This window comes from Neovison vison, chromosome 2 (genome assembly GCF_020171115.1).
Source record: "Neovison vison isolate M4711 chromosome 2, ASM_NN_V1, whole genome shotgun sequence".
NCBI classification, from domain to species: Eukaryota; Metazoa; Chordata; class Mammalia; order Carnivora; family Mustelidae; genus Neogale; species Neogale vison.
This window is the reverse complement of record NC_058092.1, coordinates 26,645,905-26,669,041: the sequence shown is the minus strand read 5'-3', so window position 1 is coordinate 26,669,041 and position 23,137 is coordinate 26,645,905. Positions and strand designations below refer to the sequence as shown.

General features: G+C 48.5%; 1 protein-coding gene across 2 annotated transcripts in view; it reads left to right on the top strand.

The window, feature by feature from the left end:
• DLGAP3 (DLG associated protein 3) overlaps positions 1-23,137 on the top strand; it is a 61,733-nt gene that overhangs the window by 12,346 nt on the left and 26,250 nt on the right. For both annotated transcript variants that reach the window (XM_044237766.1, XM_044237765.1), the window contains 4 exons: positions 9,163-9,246; positions 10,868-12,025; positions 16,416-16,621; positions 16,892-16,964. In XM_044237766.1, coding sequence (XP_044093701.1) covers positions 10,919-12,025; positions 16,416-16,621; positions 16,892-16,964 — 1,386 coding nt within the window. In that variant the 5' untranslated portion in view covers positions 9,163-9,246; positions 10,868-10,918. The remainder of the gene's footprint in view (positions 1-9,162; positions 9,247-10,867; positions 12,026-16,415; positions 16,622-16,891; positions 16,965-23,137) is intronic.

Here is a 23,137-nt window from a genome sequence, read left to right as displayed (position 1 = left end):
GTTCTGGTTCAGCTGTACACAGTCATTTCCCCCTGCCTTCTTCTGTTTCTCTTCTACTCCTGTGCCCCAGCTGAGGGTTACTCCTTCTTGATGGTGCAATCACATATCCTGAACTTATTGAGCACCTACTGTAGGCCAGGTCTTGTCCATACTGAGACAGATCAGATGGATTTGGTTTTCAAGAGGCTCACAATCTGCAGACAGTGTTTTGCAGGTTAAAGTAGGTGTTGATGTATGGACCTTAAGATGAGGTAGCAACTGCTGTGTCCTGGGATTGATGGCAGGATGGAGGGGTATTCACTCATAGGTAAGTTTTCTTGGAAGAGCATCTCAGAGGGCAAATTGGGGAGGACAGGCCATCCATACAGAAGGCTCTCTTCTCTCCATGCTGTCTCCCCCTGTGGTCCTGGCTCCTGCTGAGCCCAGAAGTCTGGAGAGGAGAGCAGAGGCTAAGATAACCTGGAGGCTGGGACAGGATCAGGCAGAGCTGAGAGAAGTGGGAGGTGTTACCCCATGAACCTGGCAGCCTGCCAACCAACCAGCATTCATGGGGCCCTGCAGGGCCTAGCCCTGTGTGTGACTCCCCTGTAGGAGAGGCCCAGAGGAGGAACCAGGCCCTGACGCAGGCAGGCCTTGTCTAAGTTCACACAGATTGCCTTATGGGATGGTGTGTTAACCCCAGAGGCAGACCTAAACTCTGGACTCCATCAGACAGCTGGGCCAGAGTGTAGGAAAGACCATGGGCCTGCCTGAGAAGCTGCTGCCCAGGGGATCGTTGCCGTGGCCTTGGGATCCTACCTGTTGTTCTCTGATGGCTCTGGCAGGAGGAAATCTGGAATCCAGAGCAGCAGTGGCAGCCCAAATTTCATCAAACACATACAAATCACAGAAGGCTCTAGGGTGCCAAAGTCAGGAGACTTTGGAAAACTATGTGTCCGTTGCCTTGGATAGATCAGCTTATTTTCTTTATTGCCACAACCTCAGGAGGTACATATCCCTGTACAGATGAGCCAACTGAGACTCAGATAAACAAGTTTTTCAGGGTCACGCAGATAGGCTGCAATACAATAGTTGGAGACAGATGACTGTCTTTCCAATACCCAGCAATAGGGTCACTGGGCTTTCCTTTCCGGATCCCAGCCGGAGGAGACACCACCATCCCTGGCTGCAGGAATCGGTGGGGCCTGCAAATCAAGAGCCTCTAGTTGTCTCAGGTGCCACTACCTTGGGCCACCAGGGCTGCTGTGTTATCTTCAGCATGCTCAAGGTGTGGAGGATCTTCAAAAGAAGCTCAGGCATGGGTAAAGCATAAAACAAATGAGTGTTCAGAGCACTCATTTGATCCAAACCCAAGTCAGGCATGGCTATAGCCTCTGCCCAAGGCCATTTGAGAAATCCTCTTAGAGACCCTGCTTCCAGACCTCACACATTTTAGCGACCCGCCCCCCCTCCATTGTTAATAGCACTGATGGACATTTTACCTGCACTATCTCAATCCTTGTGATGTCTTGATGAGAAGGGAACCCTTCTTGCTCCCATGTGGAACTTGAAGAACCTGAACTCAAGAAGATGAAGGGCATTTCCTTAAGCCCCATGTCTAGTAAGTTGTGGACCCAAGACAGGAACCCAAATAGTTAAACTTGAGACCCACAGTCTCTCTCACTCAGTGCCCCTGACCAGGGTCCGATAGGAGTCCAGTCCTGGGAGTCCTGCTTTGCAGCTGTGGGCAGGGATGACTTCCCCAAGAAGACTTCTGGAGACCTTCAGGAGGGAGAGCGTGGACATGACAAGAAGAGCTGGAGAATTGGTTCATTTGGCAGAAAGGGAAGAGCAGGCCAAAAGCAGTTGGCCATGGCTGTAGTTAGGGAGCATGAGATGGTGTTGGGGTTCAGGCTGAATTGTGCCTTGTGGGGCCTTTGGCAGCCCTGGAGGAGGAGGAGGAAGCCTGAACGTTGCTTCTGGTATCTCTTGGCTCTGTGGCCTCGGCTGGGAGAGGAGCTGGGGCCCAGAGAGTCTGAATGAAGGGACCTACTTGGGGGTGACTGGTAGACCCCAAACCCTGAGAGTCCCTCCACAGAGTCTCATTCTTCTTTGTTGTGTGGGGAGAGTCATTTCCCCGACTCTTTCTTCCTCTTTCCCCCAAACGCCTTCCTTGAACTATGCAAAGGGGCACATCTAGAGAGACTCAGGTGCAGCTGGAAAACAAACCATCAGTATCTGCCCAGTCGAGAGGGGCTAGATAAGTAAGATGAGCAGGGCTGGGTTTGGAGGCTGGGTTTCTATTACCAAATCCTTCAGGGGCTCTCTAGAACATTTAGAGGGAAAGGAATAGAGGTCCATTCTGTGGGCTGTTGAGCCCACAGGAGACAAGTGGATGAAGGTGGCAAGTGAGACTTTCACTCCTGCAAATACAGATAAATTTTAAAAAAATTATTTATTTACTTGAGAGGGAGAGAGAGAGAGAGAGAGCGAGCGCGCAGGAGTTGGGGGGGAGGGTCAGAGGGAGAGAGAATCCCAAGGAGACTCCTCTCTAGGTGTGAAGCTTGATGTGGGCTTCAGACCTCTGAGATCAGGACCTGAGCCAAAATCAAGACCCAGCCACTTAACTGGTAAGCCACCCTGGTGCCTTCAAAATAGATAATTTTTGAGCACTGATTAATGCCAGGCATTGTTTGAGACACGCAGAATCCTGTAGCACCTGAGACAGACATAGTCTGTGTCCTGGTGGGACTTATGTTGGACTATCAGCAGACATACTATAAACATGCAATAGATAAAGAAAATAATTTCAAAGAGGAGTAAGTGCTAGGAAGACAACGAAACAGGGTGATGTAGAGTGTACCTGGGGGATGGGGTTCAGCTTCTGTTAGTGAGTGGTCAGGGAAGGCCTCTCTGAGCTGAGACCTGAAAGATGAGGCAGAGGAAGCCATGGGAATATCTGGGGCAGAGCGTTCCAGCAGAGGGAACATCAAGTGCAAAGCCCCCTGACGTGGGATTTTCAAAGAAATTGTAGGTAGTGCGGCTTATTCACAGATGGAGCACTGTCCAGTGGGTCAGGAGATGGATTTAGACTTGGCTCTGCCTAAATGTCTGGAGTGTTTTGGAGCAGTAAGCCCATTTTCTGTAAAATTCCTACCCTAACCCCCACAGGAAGAGTTGATGAAATAAAGTAATAAAAGGGAATGAAAAAGACCCCGAGCCTCCCTGCTTCTGTCCCTCCTGCCTTCTTCTCCATCTTCTGGGGGCGGTAAGGGTAGAGGAGCTGTTTTCTGGGGTCTAAAGGCTGGGTTTGGGTACAAGACATACTGCATCTTCAGCAACAGGGCTGGTGGTGGGATTGAGAGAGGCCAGGGACAAGGGCACCAGACCAGTTACTAGAGATCCGGCCAAAGGCAGTTGGGCCAAGCCAGGGCTGGAAGGGCTCAAGGGGGCTCAGGCAGAGCTGGATGCAGAAGGAGGCAGGCAGCCGGGAGGAGGAATGCCTGGCCATGTGCAGAGGAGTATGGGCTACAGGTCCTCGGCTTTGTGTTAAGGCTCCCCAGCAGCTAGCCCTTTTATAGTGGACCTAAAACCCCCACCACATATGCTGCTGTCAGGATAGGGGATGGTGGAGAACTGGACAGGGAAACTGAGGCAGAGTCCTGGCCATTCCGGTTGGCACAGGGAAAAGGGATGGGCAGCCAAAGCCGGAAACTTTGGGGTCCCTAGAGTACACATGGCTGATGGAGGAGGCCAGGCCTGCAGCAGCAGAATGATTTCTAGGCTTCACTTGCTGCAAGTTCTGTTGTGTTGGAACTGGTATGGGAATGATCTCACAGGTTCCAGTGTGAGGGGACCAGATGGGGCTGATCCCCAGCAAGAGAGCCACTGTGCCCCTTTGCTGCCATCTGGACTATTGTGTCCAGCTTGTAGCTTGCCCGGACGCTTTGTGGGGAAGGCATAAATTGGTTAATACTTGATTTTTGGAATCTTTGTCTGCTTTGCCCAGGACATGGCCTTGTGTCAGCCTCTGAGACGTTGGCTGTTGCCATACACTCCTGGTTCCCTGGTGCTTAGGTGTGGACAGTCTTGACTAAGACTTGCTTTTTCCTAGCAGAATACCTTTGGTCTTACATGGTTGTCCAGGAGAGATTAAGTGACCCACCCAAGGGTCACACAGTAAGCCAATGGAGAAGTAAAAAAATAAAAAATAAGAAAGCACAGATAATGAGAAGTCCTTTCCTTAAGCATCCACCAGGTGCCCGGTACAGTACTAAGGGCTTTATGTGGTTTACCTGGTTAACCAGCACGTTGTGGTTAATCGCTTTCTGTTTTGTGTGTTTTTTTTTAGTAAGTTTTTATTTATTTATTTGATAGACAGAGATCACAAGTAGGCAGAGAGGCAGGCAGAGAGAGAGGGGGAAGCAGGCTCCCTGTTGAGCAGAGAGCCTGATGCAGGGCTTGATCCCAGGACCCTGAGATCATGACCTGAGCTGAAGGCAGAGGCTTTAACCCACTGAGCCACCCAGGTGCCCCCGTTAATTGCTTTCTGATAGCTCTAATATCACCACCATTTTACAGATGAAAAAAATAGGCTAAGAGAGGAGAATCGCCTGCCCAGGTACACAGAACTAGTGAGTGAGTGGAAAGGGACTGGAACCCAGACAGTCTGACCACAAAGGCAGCACCCATAACTGCTTTGATCCAGGGAGTTTGTGAGTTGCCAGAGTCTCAAGAAAGGAAAAGCACCTGAGTTGGCTGGACAGGGCCCTGGGGGAGAGAAGAGGAAGACACACTGACTCTATCCTCTGCAGCCCTTTTCCTTCCTCCATGTTCCATTCTTTTTCTGGAAGGTAATTGCTTGGGGCAGTGACAGCCTCCTGGCGAATTACACAGCTGGTTTCCCAGTGAGATTTGTAACAACAACCCCGCCAGCCTGGCAGCCCCCAGCAAGTTCCGGTTTAAGAAACTAATTGCTGGATTGTGTAGTTGGTGCTAAATTGGGTAATTTCTTGGTGACGGCATGCGTGCCAGTTCTTCCATTCCCAGATAGATTCGAGCTGCATCAGAGAATTTGTCATACACAGCACCCTCCCAGACTCCTCCTTCCCAGCTAGCTTAGGCTGCTTCTCTGGGCCCAAAGGTTTACCATCTGGGCAGCTCTCTGTGTCCTGGGATGGTAGACAGATGCCTTGGTGCAGGAAAATGGGGGAAAATAGCACCAGCCCCCAGAGTTGTCATAGGGCTTTAGGGACCTTCCTTTATTCTGTACTTATCTGACCTTGGACTTAGAACAGACTCAGCACTCCCCTGCACAGGGGAGAAGGGGAAACCACACTCTGGTTAACTCTGGAAGGGTATGGGTCTGGGTGAGGTTCTGTTTTTTGTTTTTTGGTTTTTTTTCCCCTTTTTTCTTCTTTTAACAGATTCACTGTCATTACTGTGTTTACTTCAGAATGGCGTTTAGTAAGGTTGGCTTCTCTGGGCTAGCAGCCCAAGTCAGAGGGAAGCTAAAGCTTGGGGGCGGAGGGGGCAGCACTGGGTTTGACTTTGGGCTTTGCCACCACCTCTAGGACCTGGGCCTCTCTCAGCCTCAGTTTCTTTTTCTATAAAATGGAAGTGGGGGGAGGTGATATTAGGTATCTCTTGGAATAGTTGTGGGAGGTACGTAAGATGCCGTAAGTGAAAGGCTTGCATTCACCCAACAAACACCTGCCCTTGTACCAAGCATCGTTCTAGGGGTTGGGGTGATGCGGTATGATGGACGAAACCCCTGCACTTCCCTGGAGCTTCCATTCTAGTGGGAAGGCGGACAGTCTCCAAATCATGCCAAATGAAAATGGTAACAGTATAGGAGCTATACAGGGTGTGCCTTGAGAGCAAACAGCAGGGAGATCTGACCTAGTCAGGGAGGCCAGAGAAAGCTGCCCCCGAGGAAGCAACAACAAGGCTGAGATCTGAAGGGTGTGTAGGAGTTAACAAGGCAGGGGTGGGCCGGCAAAGCTTTCTGGGCGGGGTTGTGGGAACCGGTCCCTGATGGGAGGGATCATGGGACTGCAGAAAGACTGGCCTGGTTGGAGCAGAGGAAGCAAGGGGGAGCATGTGATGAGAGGGTTGTTGGAAACGTAGGAAGGGCCGGACCCTGCAGGCCTTGGTGGACAGGTTATGGCATTTTATCTTAAGAACATCAATAAACCATTGATGAGTTTTAAACAGAGAAGTGACATGATTGGATTTCTGGGACCATTTGGATTGGAAGCAGAGTAGGAAAGGGAGACTAGTTAGGAACTTTTGCAGACGCTCAGATAGGAGACGGTGTTCTGAGTTAATTGGATTAGTTAGCAGTGCTCTCTACTTACAAACACAGGAAATCTGGCCAACAATGGTTTAAAGAGTTCATTCCTTACCTCATTTAGGCCCAGAGGAATGCAACTGCTTGTGTTGGTTCCAGGGCTCAGTGATTCCAGGACTAGCATTTCTGTGACTCTCTAGGCCTTTCTCTCATGTTGGCAAGATAGCTGCCTTAGCTCCAGGCATCATGGTTATATTCAAGCCTAGAAGAACGGGGCGGAAGGATGGTACTAGCAGGCTCCACCCCTTTATCATAAAGGCAACCTATTCCCCAGAAACCATCAGATTTTTATATGTATATGTGTGTGTGTGTGTGTGTATTTAGCCAAAAGTGAATTGTGTGGCCTCCAGTTACTGGGGGTGTTGGGAAAGGGGAAAGAAGGTTGAAAATGAGTTTTAGCTAGTCATATAGTGGATACAGCTAGTGGATATGGAAATAAGTGGGCAGATCTATTTTCAGGAAGCAAAATCCATAAGACTTGATGATGGGTGGAATTCTGAGTCCCATTCTTGCTTGTTTTGCCTCCCTATCGATTAGTAATAGGGAGGGAGCAGGAGAATTGGCGGCAAAGCGTACTATATAGGAGGAAGACTATATAATTCAGTCTACGTCGATGAAATGTTTTCTTTAGAAAATCCATAACCTGGGTATCTCCTTCCCTCAGTAATTTTTGTATTTGATTACAGTTTAGTATTTGGACACTGGGGATTTTGGAAATCCAGAATAAAGTCTTCACATGAGAGATTATATTGTGTAATCTTTTAGGGTTTATAAAATGGCTTGATATACATTTTATTATTTGATATGAAGATCCTGGGAGAGAAATGAGCAGGCATCATTAAGTCACTTATCTAGTGTCACATGCCTTCTGGTGTCAGAACTTGCAGTTTTTCCACCAGACAGTGCTGCCCTATAGGACACGGGTAAGGGAGGTGAGGATAACTCATCTGGAGAGGAGCAATTACAGGGGCCTGTCTCCCCTGAGACTAGAGCTGGGAGAACATGGATTGATGCTAAAGAGACTGAAGCTTCATAAGATCTTGATGGCGGCTCAGAGGCTTGGCAGCAGCACCTGTGTGTTGGCAGGGGGACCATGGCGGGGGGAAGCCTGGGAATGTCGACCATTGGGAAGCTCCGAGTGAGACTCCAGGTCGATGTGACCACGAACAAAGCAAATGAGATGGTCTGGGCTTCTGCCAATGTGGACTTTCATGCTGTGAGTCTCGAACGTGGGTTCTGCCTGGGGCAAGAGGAGGAGGACCATGATGTGGGTGAAGGACAAGCAATCAAAATTTCTTTCTAAAGCAGGGAGATGCCTTCAAGAGCTTTTCCAGCAACTGCTTGTGAGGCTCTTTTGGTCTGAAGTTGCCTCTGCTTCCCCAGAGAAGGCAAGTGGAGGAGAAGAACTATTGTCTAGAGTCAGGCAGATGATGTCTCTGAGGTCACCTCTGGTTCCCTGCAGGCAAGGTAACCAACAGCTCCTTCAGTCCAGGCCACAGGGTGGACCAGGGACAGGGTATGCCTCATCCTCTCCTCTATGGAAGATTTCCAGGACAGTCCACAATTCTCTTCATTGTCTCACATCCTTCAGGGTCAGGAAGTTCTTCCTGATGTCTGACTGTGTCTCTTCCACTACTATTAATCACGCCTGCAAAGCTAGCTCTTCTTCCTGACATCCTTGTGTCTAATAATGGCATCATTAGTCTTCCAGTCACGGCTGCTGCAAACTTCAGAGTCGTCTTCCTTCCTGACTCTCTCTCCCCCACTTCATCCCAGTATTTGCCAAACCCTAAGTGTCTGCTGGAACTCTCGCAGCCCACCCCTAAGAATTCCTTATTTGCCCACCTCTTCTGCCTTTGTGCCTTCTGTTTCTTTCTCTGGGAATTCTCTCTCCCCCGTCGCTTTGTCTTTGGAATACACAGCCATCTTGTTCTCCATCCTGAACACATTCTTCTCTGGGAATCCTCCTCAATTTCCCTCTGTTGGGTCTGGTCTTGTTTTCATCTGAACTGGTGTAATGTTTTGCTACCCCCTTCCAGTCCATTTATTCATCTACTTGGTGAACGTTTATTAAGGACCTGCTCTAGACAAAGCCCTAAGTTAGGTGTTGGAGATTCGGAGATAATTAGGATATGGTTCCTACCCTGCAGAAGACCACATTCTTGCTGGGGAGACAGAAACTGAAACAGACAATTTCAGTGCAGTGTTATGGTTTCTTTCATGGGGGAACCAAGGGTGTTATGAAAGCCTAATAGAGAGACATAACCCAGAATGAGAATGTAGAAAGTCTTTGAGGGTAGGTGGGGCTTCATCTGAGGAAGGGTTAGCCAAGGGAAAGAGATGAGGGGAGTAGATGGAAGGAGATTCTAGGAGGAGGGTGCTGCTTGTGCAAAAATAAAAGGACCTAAAATAACCCTGTCGTGTAGGATTGTTCCCTTGTTGGACTATAAGCCTCTCGATGACAGAGACCACACTTAGATCACCTCTATACACTTCTCACTCAGTCTTGCTTATGATAGCTGCTCAACAAATTTTGTGGAATGGAATGGTATTTGAGGGCAATGAAAAAGAATTGCAGTGGCTCAGCACCACGGACAGATCACACAGACACCTGCTGTTGGAGGTAGTCCAACCTGTGAGCTCATTTGCATGTATTTGCATAATGAAGCCGATTTCATTTCCCTGGGGGTCCAAAGGCTCTGCATCATGGGGGATCCAATCAGTCTTGGTTTGGGGGGTTGGGAAGGGAAACTGTCAGGGCCAGAAACTGGTCCTCTGAGGACTCTGGGACAATCTCTTCCTTGGCTCACTGCCCTTTTCTTTTCCATCAGGCGCTGGTGATCCTGAGGCCTTCTGAAGTTAGGATTTTGTCTGGTGGTGGGGATCCTGACACTGAGGATGGGAAGCCCCGGATGGTGAGTGGTAGGAGTCTGGGAGATGGGGAGTAGATCGAGGTTCTGAAATCAGAATAAGTTGGGGCATTCTGGAAGCAGCCCGACACAGTGGGTATGGAGAGGTGGTGGTGGAGAAGAAGGGAGGCCAGGTCTTGGAGGTGCTGCTGTCTGGAGTCTTTGAAGCTGTCATCCCCTCCTGGTCAGCAGATGGCCCAGGAGCCTGGTCTGGGATGAGGGAGGGCACCGTCTGCCAGCTCCTCAGTCCCTGTCCCTCCTGCTGACACCCCCCCCCCCCCGCTGTAGCTCCTGTCCTGGCAACTCTGCGGACCTGATTGGAGGCGGTTCTTGCTGAGAGTTGACCTCTCTGTCCTGTAGCCTTGGCAAGCCTGGGATGGTGGCCAGGGGCACGGGTTTCAATGCTTTCTCTCCGTCACCTCCCCATCCTGCCAGCCCACTGTTCCTGGGAGGAGGAACTCCTGAGTTCCAATCCCAGCGTACTGTTTAGATGCTGCTTTGGAAAGCCAGTGTTCCTCCTCTTTGGGGTTTCTCTTCCCTTGGTGACTCCCCTATAGTGGAATGGGGGTGGCCGATGGGGGTAAAAGGCAGAGGGGAACTTTCACTGGGGAACACTTGGAACCCAGGAGACGAAGAAGCAGTCATCTTAGGTTATTTCTTCCTGTCTCAGCCCTGGAGTGGGTGGGTGGGGGGTTGTGGGAGGGAGGAGAATGAGCCTGCAGCCAGATGGAAGGAACAGGGTGTGGAAGGAAGGGGAGGGGGTGGATGTGTAGATGTGGGTCCAGTATTTTGTTTGGTTACTGCTGCTGGAGGCTGTGACCCTGGGGCCTGACTCTTCACAGCAGTGGATATGGCTGGGATTGGGGCAGATGTGTGGCTCTGGATCAATTTGCTCAAAGCCAGCTTGTTTTTTTTTAAAAGGTGATTTTTTATTTTTTTATTCATTTAAAAAATATTTATTTATTTATTTATTTATTTGACACAGAGAGAGATCACAAGTAGGCAGAGAAGCAGGCAGAGAGAGAGAGAGGAAGGGAAGCAGGCTCCCAGCTGAGCAGAGAGTCCGATGTGGGGCTCGATCCCAGGACCCTGAGATCATGACCTGAGCTGAAGGCAGAGGCTTTAGCCCACTGAGCCACCCAGTTGCCCCCCAAAGCCAGCTTGTTAAAAGCCAGTTTACCTAATGACTGGTTTCTTTAGGGAGGAAAAAAAAATGTGTGTGTGTATGTGTATATATATATATATCTGTATATGAGTGTATATATATATATATCTGTATATGTGTATGTATGTATGTATATATATATTATGTCTTTTTGGGTGTCCTTTTATTTTTGGTAACCTAAGAATTTTTACAAACCCGTTTGGCTGAGGGCATTTTATCTTGTGAATAAGTACTTATCAAATTTGCAGCATTTGAGGAATGATGGCATTATTTTGTGTCCTTGTGAGTGTCTTTGTCTAGTATGACTGTTTTAAGGCATTTTAAGCTCATGTGGGGAAAGATAGTATAATTAATCACAATAAATTGGTATGCATTACCTAAAGGGATACCAGACACCTAAGAATGGAGATTTAGGGGAAGTGACCTGTTCAGTCTGAATCTTTTTTCTCCTTATTTTCCCAGGAGGTTCCTGGGGCCTGGCCCCCAGCACTATGAAGAGCCCTTGCTGAGGCCATGAGGGGTTACCATGGCGACCGCGGTAGCCATCCCCGCCCAGCCCGCTTTGCCGACCAGCAGCATATGGACGTGGGCCCAGCTGCCAGGGCCCCGTACCTGCTGGGCTCCGGGGAGGCCTTCTCCACTGAGCCCCGCTTCTGTGCCCCGAGAGCTGGCCTGGGACACCTTTCTCCGGAAGGGCCCCTGAGCCTGAGTGAGGGGCCATCAGTAGGCCCCGAGGGAGGGCCTGGGGGGGCCGGGGTTGGGGGGGGTAGCAGCACCTTCCCCAGGATGTACCCTGGCCAGGGCCCCTTCGACACCTGTGAAGACTGTGTGGGCCACCCTCAGGGCAAGGGTGCCCCCCGCCTGCCTTCTACACTCCTGGACCAGTTTGAAAAGCAGTTGCCAGTTCAACAAGATGGCTTCCACACGCTCCCATACCAGCGAGGTCCGGCAGGGGCCGGGCCTGGGCCAGGGCCAGCATCCGGCACTGCCCCAGAGGCCCGCAGCGAGAGCCCTAGCCGCATACGGCACCTGGTTCACTCTGTGCAGAAGCTCTTTGCCAAGTCCCACTCTTTGGAAGCCCCAGGGAAGCGGGACTATAACGGGCCCAAGGCTGAGGGAAGAGGTGGCTCTGGAGGAGACAGCTACCCTGGCCTGGGCTCTGGAGGCCCCCACACCTCCCACCACCACCATCACCACCACCACCACCACCACCACCAGTCCAGGCACGGCAAGAGGAGCAAGAGCAAGGACCGCAAGGGGGATGGGCGGCACCAGTCCAAGTCCGCTGGCTGGTGGAGCTCCGATGACAACTTGGACAGCGATAGTGGCTTCCTGGCGGGTGGGCGGCCCCCTGGGGAGCCTGGTGGTCCCTTCTGCCTGGAGGCTCCAGACGGGTCCTACCGGGACTTGAGCTTCAAGGGGCGCTCAGGCGGGTCGGAAGGCCGTTGTCTTGCCTGCACTGGCATGTCCATGTCACTGGATGGACAATCGGTCAAGCGAAGTGCCTGGCATACCATGATGGTCAACCAGGGCCGGGATGGATACCCAGGGGCCGGGCCAGGCAAGGGGCTCCTGGGTCCGGAGGCCAAGGCCAAAGCCAGGACTTATCATTATCTGCAGGTGAGGCTTTGGTGAGGGTGGGGCACAGGGTCCTCAACCTTCTGCAGTGCTGTCACCCAGTAGTTACCAAAAGGGTTGGATGGGAGTCAGTTGTCCCTGAGGTGGAGGCCTGGAGGTGGGGAGGTTCTGCCCTGCCTCACTGTGTCTCTTGGAGCCCCTTTTGGAGTCTCGCTTTCCCCATTTGTACAAGGGAGGGCCCCTTCTATTCTGACATTATGTGTCACTGCCAGGAAGACTTCCCTTCGACCTGCTGCTTGGACAAGCTGTGCTGGCCTCTGTCTCATGAGCTCAGAGGCAGAATGAGGTTGAGGGTAGGCAGTGGGCAGGACAGCGTGGCACTCCCTGGCTGTAGCTTTCCTTGAGATTGGAGGTCAGCAGTTGGAAAGCAGTTCTCCTGCCCCTAGGCCTTCTCCAGACCTCTTTTCTGCTCTGATCTGGGTGGTCCAGATACTGTTTGACTATGAAGGTCAGTTATTTCCAGAATCTGCCTCTGCTGAGGTTTGTCATGCTGGGGTGCCTGAGGTAGGACGCCATGAGGCCATGGAAGAGCTCTGGGAGCCTGTCCTGTGGGTTTTCCTGGGCTGGGGACACACCGAAGTCTGAGCCCACGATACAACACCAGGGCGGGGCTTCCAGGGAGTGGATGGAGCAGGTGATGGATGGCATGCTGTCCCCCTCCTTTCTCTCCACTTGTGCGGTGTCTGCAGATTAGGTGAGGAGCTCCTCCTCCTCCTCTTTATGGTATCCTTATCCATCCCACGCTGTCCCCTCTCCACCTCCTTACTAAGGTGGGGTCAGGGCCCTTCTCACCATCAAGCTTTCTCTTCTCTCCCTCTCACCCCTCTCCTATTCCTCCTGGCTTGCCTTTTTTTTTTTTTTTTAAGTTTTATTTATTTAAGCAATCTCTGAACCCAACATAGAGCTCAAACTCATGAACCCAGCATCAAGAGTGGCATGCTCTTCTGTCTAAGCCAGCCAGGCACCCGCTGGCTTGCTTTTTGAGGCCCCCCATAGGTTTAGGAGGAAAAGTCAACACAAGTTCTGGAAGTCTAGCAGACTTAAGAGTTGCCCCCCGAACCCCACATGCCACATATTTAATCCACAGTCATTCCCTCGGGGAGCATTTCCTGGGGGCTGAGGATGCAGAGATGACGACACAGAGGCTGCTTGTGAAGAGCTTACAGGGTTGGGGTGGGGTAGACAAGGAGGCAGGTAGAACAGAGCGATGAGGCTGTGATAGGAGAGAGCCCTCAGCGCCATGGGAGCATAGAGAAGGCACCGCACCCCCCGGGGGTGGCAGTGGCTGGGGGCTGCTCAGAGCAGCGTGCGAGGGAGGAGGACGCTGGAGCTGAATCCCAGTGGAGCTGGAGTTGGTCGAGCACAGACGTGGATTAAGGGACTTCCAGAAAGAGACTACAGCATGTTCAGAGGTACAGAGAATTGACCTTGCATGTACCTTTTGGGTGTCCCTGGCCTTGCCGGTAAGTTCTTCACACGTTAGAGCTCTTCTGGGTGGAGAACTTCCGAGAGAGCTCAAGGGAAAAAACAGGGCCACGTGGAAGCAGACAGTAGGGAAGTTGGGAGACTTGTAGGATTCAGGACTTCTGGATTGCCCCCTCCCTGGGTAGAGAGGTTCTCTAAACTGGGAATTGAAGGGTCCAGCAGAACGGGCCGAGCAGAGGACACGAACTGTCCTTCTCCCAGATCTGAGCCCTGGTCATCCCCGGAGCCTCCCTGCCACACCGCTGCTCCCTGCTGCTTCTCCAGGGCTGCCCTGACCTCTCTGGGGGCTTCCTTTTTAACATGCACCTCACAGTGTCCTGCAGAAGAGCGAGCAGCCGCAGTGGCTGTGGAGCGGGAGCCCTGCAGTGTGGCAGAGTGTGCCCTGGCTGTCCCATCTGCTGGCCTGCCTCTCTGCTCACCCGGGGCTCCTCTCTGGAGAGAGGCAGGGAAGGGAATGATCCCTCAGGGCATGGGGGTTCAAGGTATTTTAGGATTGCAAAGTCAGAGCCCTGGGTGGGGGAAGGAATGGATTTCAGGGGCCATGCCCCAAAGCAGGGGAAGCTGCCCCCATCAGACTAGGTGTCTTTGTTGGATCCTTAACCTCTTTGTTTTGAGACCCTATTTCTCCCATTGGACCCCAGCTCTCCCTCAACCCTCTGCTGAACCCCTCCTTCTACCAGAGCCCTTGTTTCTTTATGGAGTCTTGTCTCCTCCCTGTGTTCCCATCTTCTAACTGAGCTCCAGCCTCCTTGCTGAGTCATGCCCCTCTCTGTGGGTTCTGTCCATCTTGGGACCCCATTCAATCCCTGGGTCACTGTTCTCATCTTGATTTCTGTCCCCTCACCTAGCCCCCCCCCCCATAGTCATTGTCCCTCCCTGAACTCTATGCTCTCCCTGGCTCTTGACCCGTCTTAAAGTCTCCATCCTCACCCCATTCAACCTGTTCCTTACAACAGGTGTTTGAAATCTTCCCTACCTGCCCCAGCCCTGTCCCCATGCCTCTGCTTGTACGTCATTCTTCCTAGTGTGGGCCAACCATCACAGCCTCCCTCGCCTTCCTGTCAGCCCACCTACAGACTCATCTAGATCCCCAGCCACCCCCTTTCCCTTCCTTCTTGGCTCAGAGAAAAAGCCAGGGCCACTCATCACCATCCCATGCTGATTCCTCCAGCAGGACTTGAGCGCATCTTCTCAGGATCCCCTCTACCCCTGAGCTGACCATCCCCTACCTCCATCCCTTCCCACATTTAAAGATTGTCTTGGTCTTTGCTGGCTCTTTCTCTTATCCTGGAAATATGCTCAGGTCTCTCATCCTAAAAAGTCCTTCCTTACCTCCATAGCCCCTGTCATCTCTTGTCTTCCCTTCATACCCAAGCTCTTAGAGCATAGATTCTTCATCTTCACTTCCTTTCATTCTCCCCTTGATGACAGTCTGACATCCACATCCCCTGCCCTCTAAAATGTTCTGGCAGTAGTCTCCAGTGGTCTTTTGAGGGCTCTCCTTGAAAGGCACCTTTCAATGCTTATAATAATAACAATAGCTAACATTTACTGGGGACTTACTATGTGCTGGGCACACTATGTTGGCTTACTTACCCTTCCCACCAGCTCTGGGGCGTTGGCATAATTGCCATTACCAGTTTGCAGACGAGGAAACTGAGAGAGTCATCATTTTTGCTCAAGTTCATCTAGGAAGTGATGGGGTGAAAATCTGAACATGGATCTAGCTCCTGAGCCCGAATTACTAACCTCTGAATGTACTGTGGCATTTGACATTATCAACTCCTTTTATTCTGGAACTGTCTCCTGTTTCCATGACATGGCATTCTCCTGACTTCCCTCCTACCCCTCTGCCCACTCTTTCTCAGGTGACTTCATAGGCTTTTCTTCCTTTCTTTGCAGTCCCCTTTTTAAATGTCAGTGGATCCCTCCCCAGCGCTCTCTCTTTCCCCTGGGCTGTTTCATTCACCCCTGTGGATTCAGCTGCTGCCCATGACTCCCACGTGTCTGCCTCCAGCCCAGATCTCTCCGCCGCTGAACTCCAGAACCGAACACCCAACCACCTGCTCAGTATTTCACTGCCAAACTTAAGATGCTCAACCCTAACCTATCACCTCTCCCCCAAACCTGTTTCTCTGGGATTCTGTGGCTCAGTGAGCGACAGCACCATCCCCCGGGTCCTCAGCCAGCAGCCTCCCAGTCATCTGCGGCTCCTCCCCGCCCCCTCGCCCCCTCGCCCCCTACGTCTAATCAGACTCACTGATGCTCCTTAACACCTCATTTCCATCTCCTCGTCCCCCTCATTGTCATGGTCTTAATTTAGGCTCATCATCTCTTGCCTGGCTAACAGCATCAGCCTCCTAATTGGTCTCCCTCCTGCCATTCCATCCCTTGCCCTGCTCCAGGCCCTACACAGTGCATCCCCCCCTCTGGACCGTCAGAGCACTCTTTCTGAAACAAATCTGATGGCACTTGCCTGCTTAGAGCCCTCTGTGGCTCCTCAGAGAGGGAAGGGGGGAAGGGTTGGAGGATTTGGGATGTCGGCAGGTTAAGAGGAGGAAGGAGGAAGAGAGGTGAAAGGTGGGGGCTCGTGATACTTCGCTGCTGGGCTGGGTCAACAGAGGTCACTTTGGCCTCTGATCTCCATCCTCTTGGCTCCTGGCATATCACCTTAATTAAGTAGTAAGCAGTCCATGAAAGATGATGAGGCATCTCCTGTAAGGGAGGGGACAGCCTGAAACCTTACCTCTGGCTCTGCTTCTGCCTGTCCCTGTGCCAGCCCTGCTCCAGCTAGCAGAGCGCCTCCTGCTGGCAGTGGGGACAGAGGGTCCTGGCTTCTAGATGTAGCAGGGACACATCCGAGAGACAGAAGCCCCTGTCCCCGCAGGTGCCGCAAGATGACTGGGGGGGTTACCCCACTGGGGGCAAGGACGGGGAGATCCCCTGCCGCAGGATGAGGAGCGGCAGCTACATCAAGGCCATGGGGGATGAGGAGAGTGGAGACTCGGATGGCAGCCCCAAGACGTCTCCCAAAGCAATGGCCCGGCGCTTCACCGCCCGCCGCTCCTCCAGCGTGGACCAGGCCCGGATCAAGTAAGGGCAGGGAGGGCCAGGGCTTGGGCTGGGAAGCTGATCCTGGCGGGGGGGCGGAGGGAGGTTCCCTCCTTAGGGTTCAAGTGGGGAGTCTCGCCCTGCTCCACATAAAGAGGGGGTCCCTGGTGCCTCTTTGGGACAGTACCTTTACCCAAAAGTCTCCTGGGAGGATCCCTTTCCGAGGGATGGAACCTGCTCAGGGACCCCAATGCTGTTATTCCCCTTTCTCTCAGACCCCTGTTCTGAATACGGAATTTTGTTCTTTCCCAGCTGCTGTGTCCCACCCCGGATCCATCCCCGGAGCTCCATCCCTGGCTACAGCCGTTCCCTCACCACCGGACAGGTAGGGACCATCCAGCACGACTGAAGGAAAGGGTGGGAAGTGGGGTTCACTCTCATACTCAGCCTATACCTTAAAATCAGAGGTCCAGCCCCTGGACAGAGCACAGGTCTGGTTCTGGGGGAGCTGGGAAGCCTGCCTTGGGATTTCTGGAGCTGATTCAGACTGTGGGGGGGGGCGTTGTCTCAGTCACATCCTTCAAAACCACCAAGGATCCTCAAAGTGATGAGTTTGTAGGGGTGACATCAGGTCTCTGGGGTTCCCCAGCCATGTCCTGGCCTGAATAGTCTCAGCTCGCCCAGTGCAAAGGGCAGGCCTGTGGTACAGACGGGGGATAGGCAGAGATGCAGTCTGAGAGATGCCCACACTTGAGCTCTTTCCCCACCAGTCACCACCCCTGTGGGACCGTTAGTGAGACCCAGCAGAGCCTCTGGTTTTTCACCTTTAAAATGACAGTAGTAATGATATTTATCTCAGGGCCTTTGCGAGAGTTCAGTGAGAACATGTATGCAAACACAAGATGCCTGGCCCTCAATTGGTACTTTATAAATGTGAGTTCCTTCTCTAAGTGTGGTCTTTCCCCTTAACTAAGCAGAGGCACGCATGATTACATGCATGACATGGACTGGGATTCTAGCTCAGCCACTTACCCTCTGAGTGACCCGGGGCAGATTATTTGACTTTTTTGAGCCCCACTTTCTCTATTTAAAAATAGGCATCGTAATAGCGTTCTTGGCACATAGCCAGCACTCAGGAAAGGTTAGCTATTTTTACTGTTTGCTGGGGGAAAAAAAAAGCAATGCAAAAAAGCAATGCAGAAGTCTGTCCGGATTGGCTTCTCTTGTTTGCTGCTGCGGTCTTTGTTACATTTCCTGAATCAGGGAATCTGACGGGCACAGCTGTCTTTTCACATCAGACTAGCCTGTTGGCTAAACCCAGTGGTTAATGCTCAGTCCTCATTTTACTTGACCCATCAGCAACATCTAACATAGATGATGGCTCTCTCCTTCTTGAAACACCATACTCAGTTTGCTTTGACGACTCCATACCTTTTAGGTTCTCTTAGATTCTCACTCTGGATGTTTATGCTCAGTCTTGCTATGGGTGTCTCTCCAACTCTCCAGGATCTGAACACTGGATTTTTCTAGGGCTTAATTCCTGGACTTCTCTGGACACTCCCTCCTTAGGTGAGCTCACTCGGGCTCATGGCTTTGAATATTATTGAGGGCCTGATGACTTCCAAATGTGTATCTCCAGCCCCAGATCCTTCCATAATTGCCAGGCGTGTGTGTCTAACTGTGTATTGAAATTTCAGTTGGATGTTTAATAGACACTTCAAACTTAAGATATCCACAGTGGAGCTGTTGGTACCCTTATCCCCTACTCCTTCCCCTGCAAAGTGTCCTCTTCCATCTGTCTTCCCTGCTTCAGATCATGGCAAATTTATCCTTCTAGGAGCTCAGATCCAAAAGCCTGAAGTCAGTCTTGACTCCTTTCTCTTTTTCACCTCTCCCCATCCAGTCCTTCAGCAAATCCTGTTGGTCCCACCTTCCAAGCATATCCAGGATCCAAGCACTTCTCACCACCTCCATTGTCATTACTCCAGTCTATATCACCATGGCTTCTTTCCAAGCTATTGCCCTGCCCACTAAGTGGTCTCCTGCATGTGCTCTTGCTCCAATTCATTTTCTCTCAGCACAGCCCTGAGTGATCATTTCAAAATAGAATTGCATTCACTCAAAACCCTCGCCTTACACAGAGGACTTTGCTATGACTTATGAAGCCCTGCGTGACCTAACCCTTGCTCCCTGTTAGTCCCTCTCCTAACACTGTTCCCTCCCTTCGTCCACTCCAGCCACGCTAGTTACCCTCTGACACCACAGGTGTGCTCCAGCTTTTTGTCTCCTTCTGTTTGAGCTTTGTCTTTCATAAATAGTTTAAGGAATTTATCTTACATCTACTTTGACAATTGCTTGAGGGCTTAGTACATTTATATTTATTGTGATTACTGATATGCCTGGATGTGTTGTGTTGTTTTATTTTGTGCTCTATTTCTCCTGCTTTTTGGATGATGCTTTTCTACTCCTTTGCTACCTTCTTTTGTATTAGTTTCTTCGTTTTTTTAAATACCAAATCCCACACTACTTTGTTTGGCAGTTCTATATTCTAGTTTCATTCTGGTAGTTACTCTTGTAATTTTCATGTGCACATCTGACTTAGCAAAGTCTAAATTTGACAATTTCTTCTATCCTTAGGACGCTTCTGTTTTGACCACCTCTTCCTTTCTTACTTGTACGTGTTGTCTGATATCTTAGTTCCACCTTCTTTTTACCTCTCCAAGTTAGTCTTTATTATTTTTGCTACATTTTATGCTCTTAGTACTTGATTACATAGACTCACATTTGTACCTCCCCCATATCTTCTCACAGGTCATTCCTTCCTTTGAAATATTCCTCAGTGATTTTTTCAGTCAGTTTCTGTTAGTAGCAAACTTTGTTTTTAACAAAAAAAAATGGAGTCTACCCTCATTATTTAACATAAATCAGCTTATTTTAGAATCTTAGGTCAACATTTATTTTCTCTCAGCGTTTTGAAGATATTCTTTTGTCATCTGTCTTCTGTTGTTGCCTTTGGGAAGTCTGCAATCAATCTAATTGTCTTTGTGGATAGTTTTCATTTCTTTCTGATTGCTGTTGAGATCGTGTGTTTGATTTTGGTGTTCTGCAGTTTCACTATGATATGTGTGTATGTTCCCTGAATCTGAAGATTAATGCTGTTCATCAAATCTGGAAAATTCTCTCATGGTTAGTGTTTGCTGGTACATCTTTTTTCTTCATTTTACTTTCAACCTACTTGCACTTTTTCAAAAAATCCAATCTAACAATTTCTGCCTTCTGAATGAGTCTTTCTTGTTCATTCACATTTAATGTGATTATTGATATGATTGGATTGTATCATGTCATTGTTTTTCCTCTTTTCGTTCTTTGCTGTCTTTTGTATCAAATAAATGTTTTAGTGTACCATTTGAATTTCTTTATTATTAATTCCTTTTTACTATATTATTTGAGTTATTAGAGTTGCTCTAGGACTTATAATATGTATCATAACCGATTAAATCTAATTAATTCTGATAAAATATAGAAACGCTCCAATGTATCTCTTCTTTTTCCTCTCCTCATTTGTGCTATTATTGTCATGTATCTTTCCTGTGTATATGTTCTAAATCTAACAATTATTATAAAACGTAATGATGATGTTATAATAATAATTTTGTAAAATTTTGTGCCTTTCAAAGAAGTTGAGAGAAAAAAAGGAGCAGAGTATATTTACAGAGTCTTTTATGTTTGTCATTTTTTGTCCCTTTCATCTCTTCCTGTGGATTTGAGTTACCATTAAGTATCCGTCCCTTTTAGCCTGAAGAACTTCCGTGAATATTTCTTGTAAGATAGGTAACAAATTCTTCAGTCTATATGTCTTTGGAAACATCTTTAATTTTACTTCATTTTTGAAGAACAGTTTTGCTGAATATAGAATTCCTGGTTGGCAGTTTTTACTTTCAGCATTTTGAATATACCATTCTACTCCCTTGATGCTTATTGTTCTGACGAGAAGCCGGTTGTTAATCATATTACTGTCTTTTTGTGTGTGATGAATTGTTTTTCCCTTGCGCTGTTAAGATTTTCTCTTTGTCTATGGCTTTCAACATTTTGATTGTAATGTATCTGGCTATGAATCTCTTTGTATTTAACCTTGAGCTTCTTTAATCTGTAGATTAATGTTTTTTGTCACATTTGGAAAGTTTTGAGCTGTTATTTCTTCAAGTATCTTTTTCTCCCCCTTTCTCTCTTCTTCCTTTGGGATTTCTATCACATGTATACTGCCTTGCTTGTTATTGTCCCATAGGTCTCTGAGGTTCTGTTTATTTGTATTCTTTTTTTTCTCTCCATTCTTCACATTGGATAATTTATACTGATCAAGTTTACTGATCATTTTTGATGCTGAGCCCTTCTAGTGAAAAAGAAGGGCACTTCAGTTATTGTACTTTTCAGCTCCAGAATTTCCATTTGGATCTTAAAAAAATTCTTTTTGTTGTGATTTTTTTAAAATCCATGTAGTCATTGCTGTGCTTTCTTTTAAACCTTTAAACATTTCCCTTAGTTCTTTTAACATATTTGTAATAGCTGCTTTGCAGATTTTGTCTGATAAATCAAACGTTTCAGGACATTCACATTTTCTTGTTTATTTGCATGTCTCATGATTTTTTTTGTTGTATATTGAATATTTTAAGTAATATATTGCAGTGACTTTGGATTCATATTTTACCTTTTTAAAACTTAAGAAATTAATATTCTAGTTCATTAACATACAGTGCAATATTGGTTTCAGGAGTAGAATTCAGTGGATTTATCACTTACATTAACAGCTAGGACTCATCACAACAATTGCCCTCCTTAATTCCCAACACTCCTCTAGCCCATCCTCCACCCACCTCCCTCCATTAACCCTCAGTTTGTTCTCTACTGTTAAGAGTCTCTTATTTTTTTTCTCTCTCCCTCTTTCCCCTTCTCGCCACTCTTATGTTCATCTGTTTTGTTTCTTAAATTCCACATATGAGTGAAGTCATATGGTATTTGTCTTTCTCTGGTTGAATTATTTCACTTAGCATAATACACTGTAGCTCCATCCACATAGTTGAAAATGGCAAGATTTCATTCTTTTTTTTTTTCCAATTTATTTATTTTCAGAAAAACAGTATTCATTATTTTTTCACCACACCCAGTGCTCCATGCAAGCTGTGCCCTCTATAATACCCACCACCTGGTACCCCAACCTCCCACCCCCCCGCCACTTCAAACCCCTCAGATTGTTTTTCAGAGTCCATAGTCTCTCATGGTTCACCAAGATTTCATTCTTTTTGATGGCTGTGTAATATTCCATAGTTTATATATGTGTGTGTGTGTGTATACACACACACACGTCTTCTTTACTGATTTTTGTCAGTCAGTGGACATTTGGGCTCTCTCCATAGTTTGGCTATTGTTGACAATGCTGCTGTAAACATTAGGGTCCATGTACACCTTCAGATCTGTATTTTTTTTAATCCTTTGGGTAAATCCTAGTAATGCATTTGCTGGATTGTAGGGTAGTTCTATTTTTAACTTTTTGAGGAGCCTCCAAATATTCTCTAGTGACTGCACTAGTTTGCATTCCCACCAACAGTGCAAGAGGGTTCCTCTTTGTCCACATCCTTGCCAACACCTGTTGTTTCTTGTGTTGTTAATTTTAGCCATTCTGACTGGTGTGAGGTGGTATCTCAGCATGGTTTTGATTTGTATTTCCCTGATGGTGAGTGATGTTGAGCATCTTTTCGTGTGTCTATTAGCCATCTGGATGTCTTTTTTGGAAAAGTGTCTCTTCATTTTTTCTGCTCATTTCTTAACTGTATTATTTGTTTCTTGGATGTTGAGTTGGTAAGTTTTTATAGATTTTGGATACTAATCCTTGAGCATATTTGTCATTTGCAAATATCTTCTCCTATTCTGTAGGATGCCTTTTAGTTTTGTTGATTGTTTCCTTTGCTGTGCAGAAACTTTTTATCTTGAAGAAGTCCCAGTAGTTTATTTTTGCTTTTGTTTCCCTTGCCTCTGGCAACATGTCTAGTAAGAAGTTGCTATTATGTCTGGGTGCCTGGGTGGCTCAGATAGTTAAGTGTCTTCCTTTTGCTCAGGTCATAATCCCAGGGTCCTGGGATTGAGCCCCAAGTCAGGCTCCCCGCTCAGCAGAGAGCCTGTTTCTTCTTCTCCTTTTGCTTGCTTCTCCCCCTTCTTGAGCTCACGCTTTCTCGCTGGCAAATAAATAAATAAATAAATCTTAAAAAAAAAAGTTACTGTGGCCAAGGTCAAAGAGGTTGATGCCTGTGTTCTCCTCTAGGATTTTGATGGTTTCCTGTCTCACGTTTCAGTCTTTCATCCATTTTGAATTTATTTCTGTGTATGGTGTAAGAAAGTGGTCTGATTTCATTCTTCTGCATGGGGCTGTCCAGTTTTCCCAGCACCATTTGTTGGAGAGATTGCCTTTTTTCCATTGGATATCACTTCCTGCTTTGTCGAAGATCAGTTGGCCATAGAGTTGTGGGTTCTTACTTTACCTCTTGAAGATTGCTCTTGCTTTGTTTA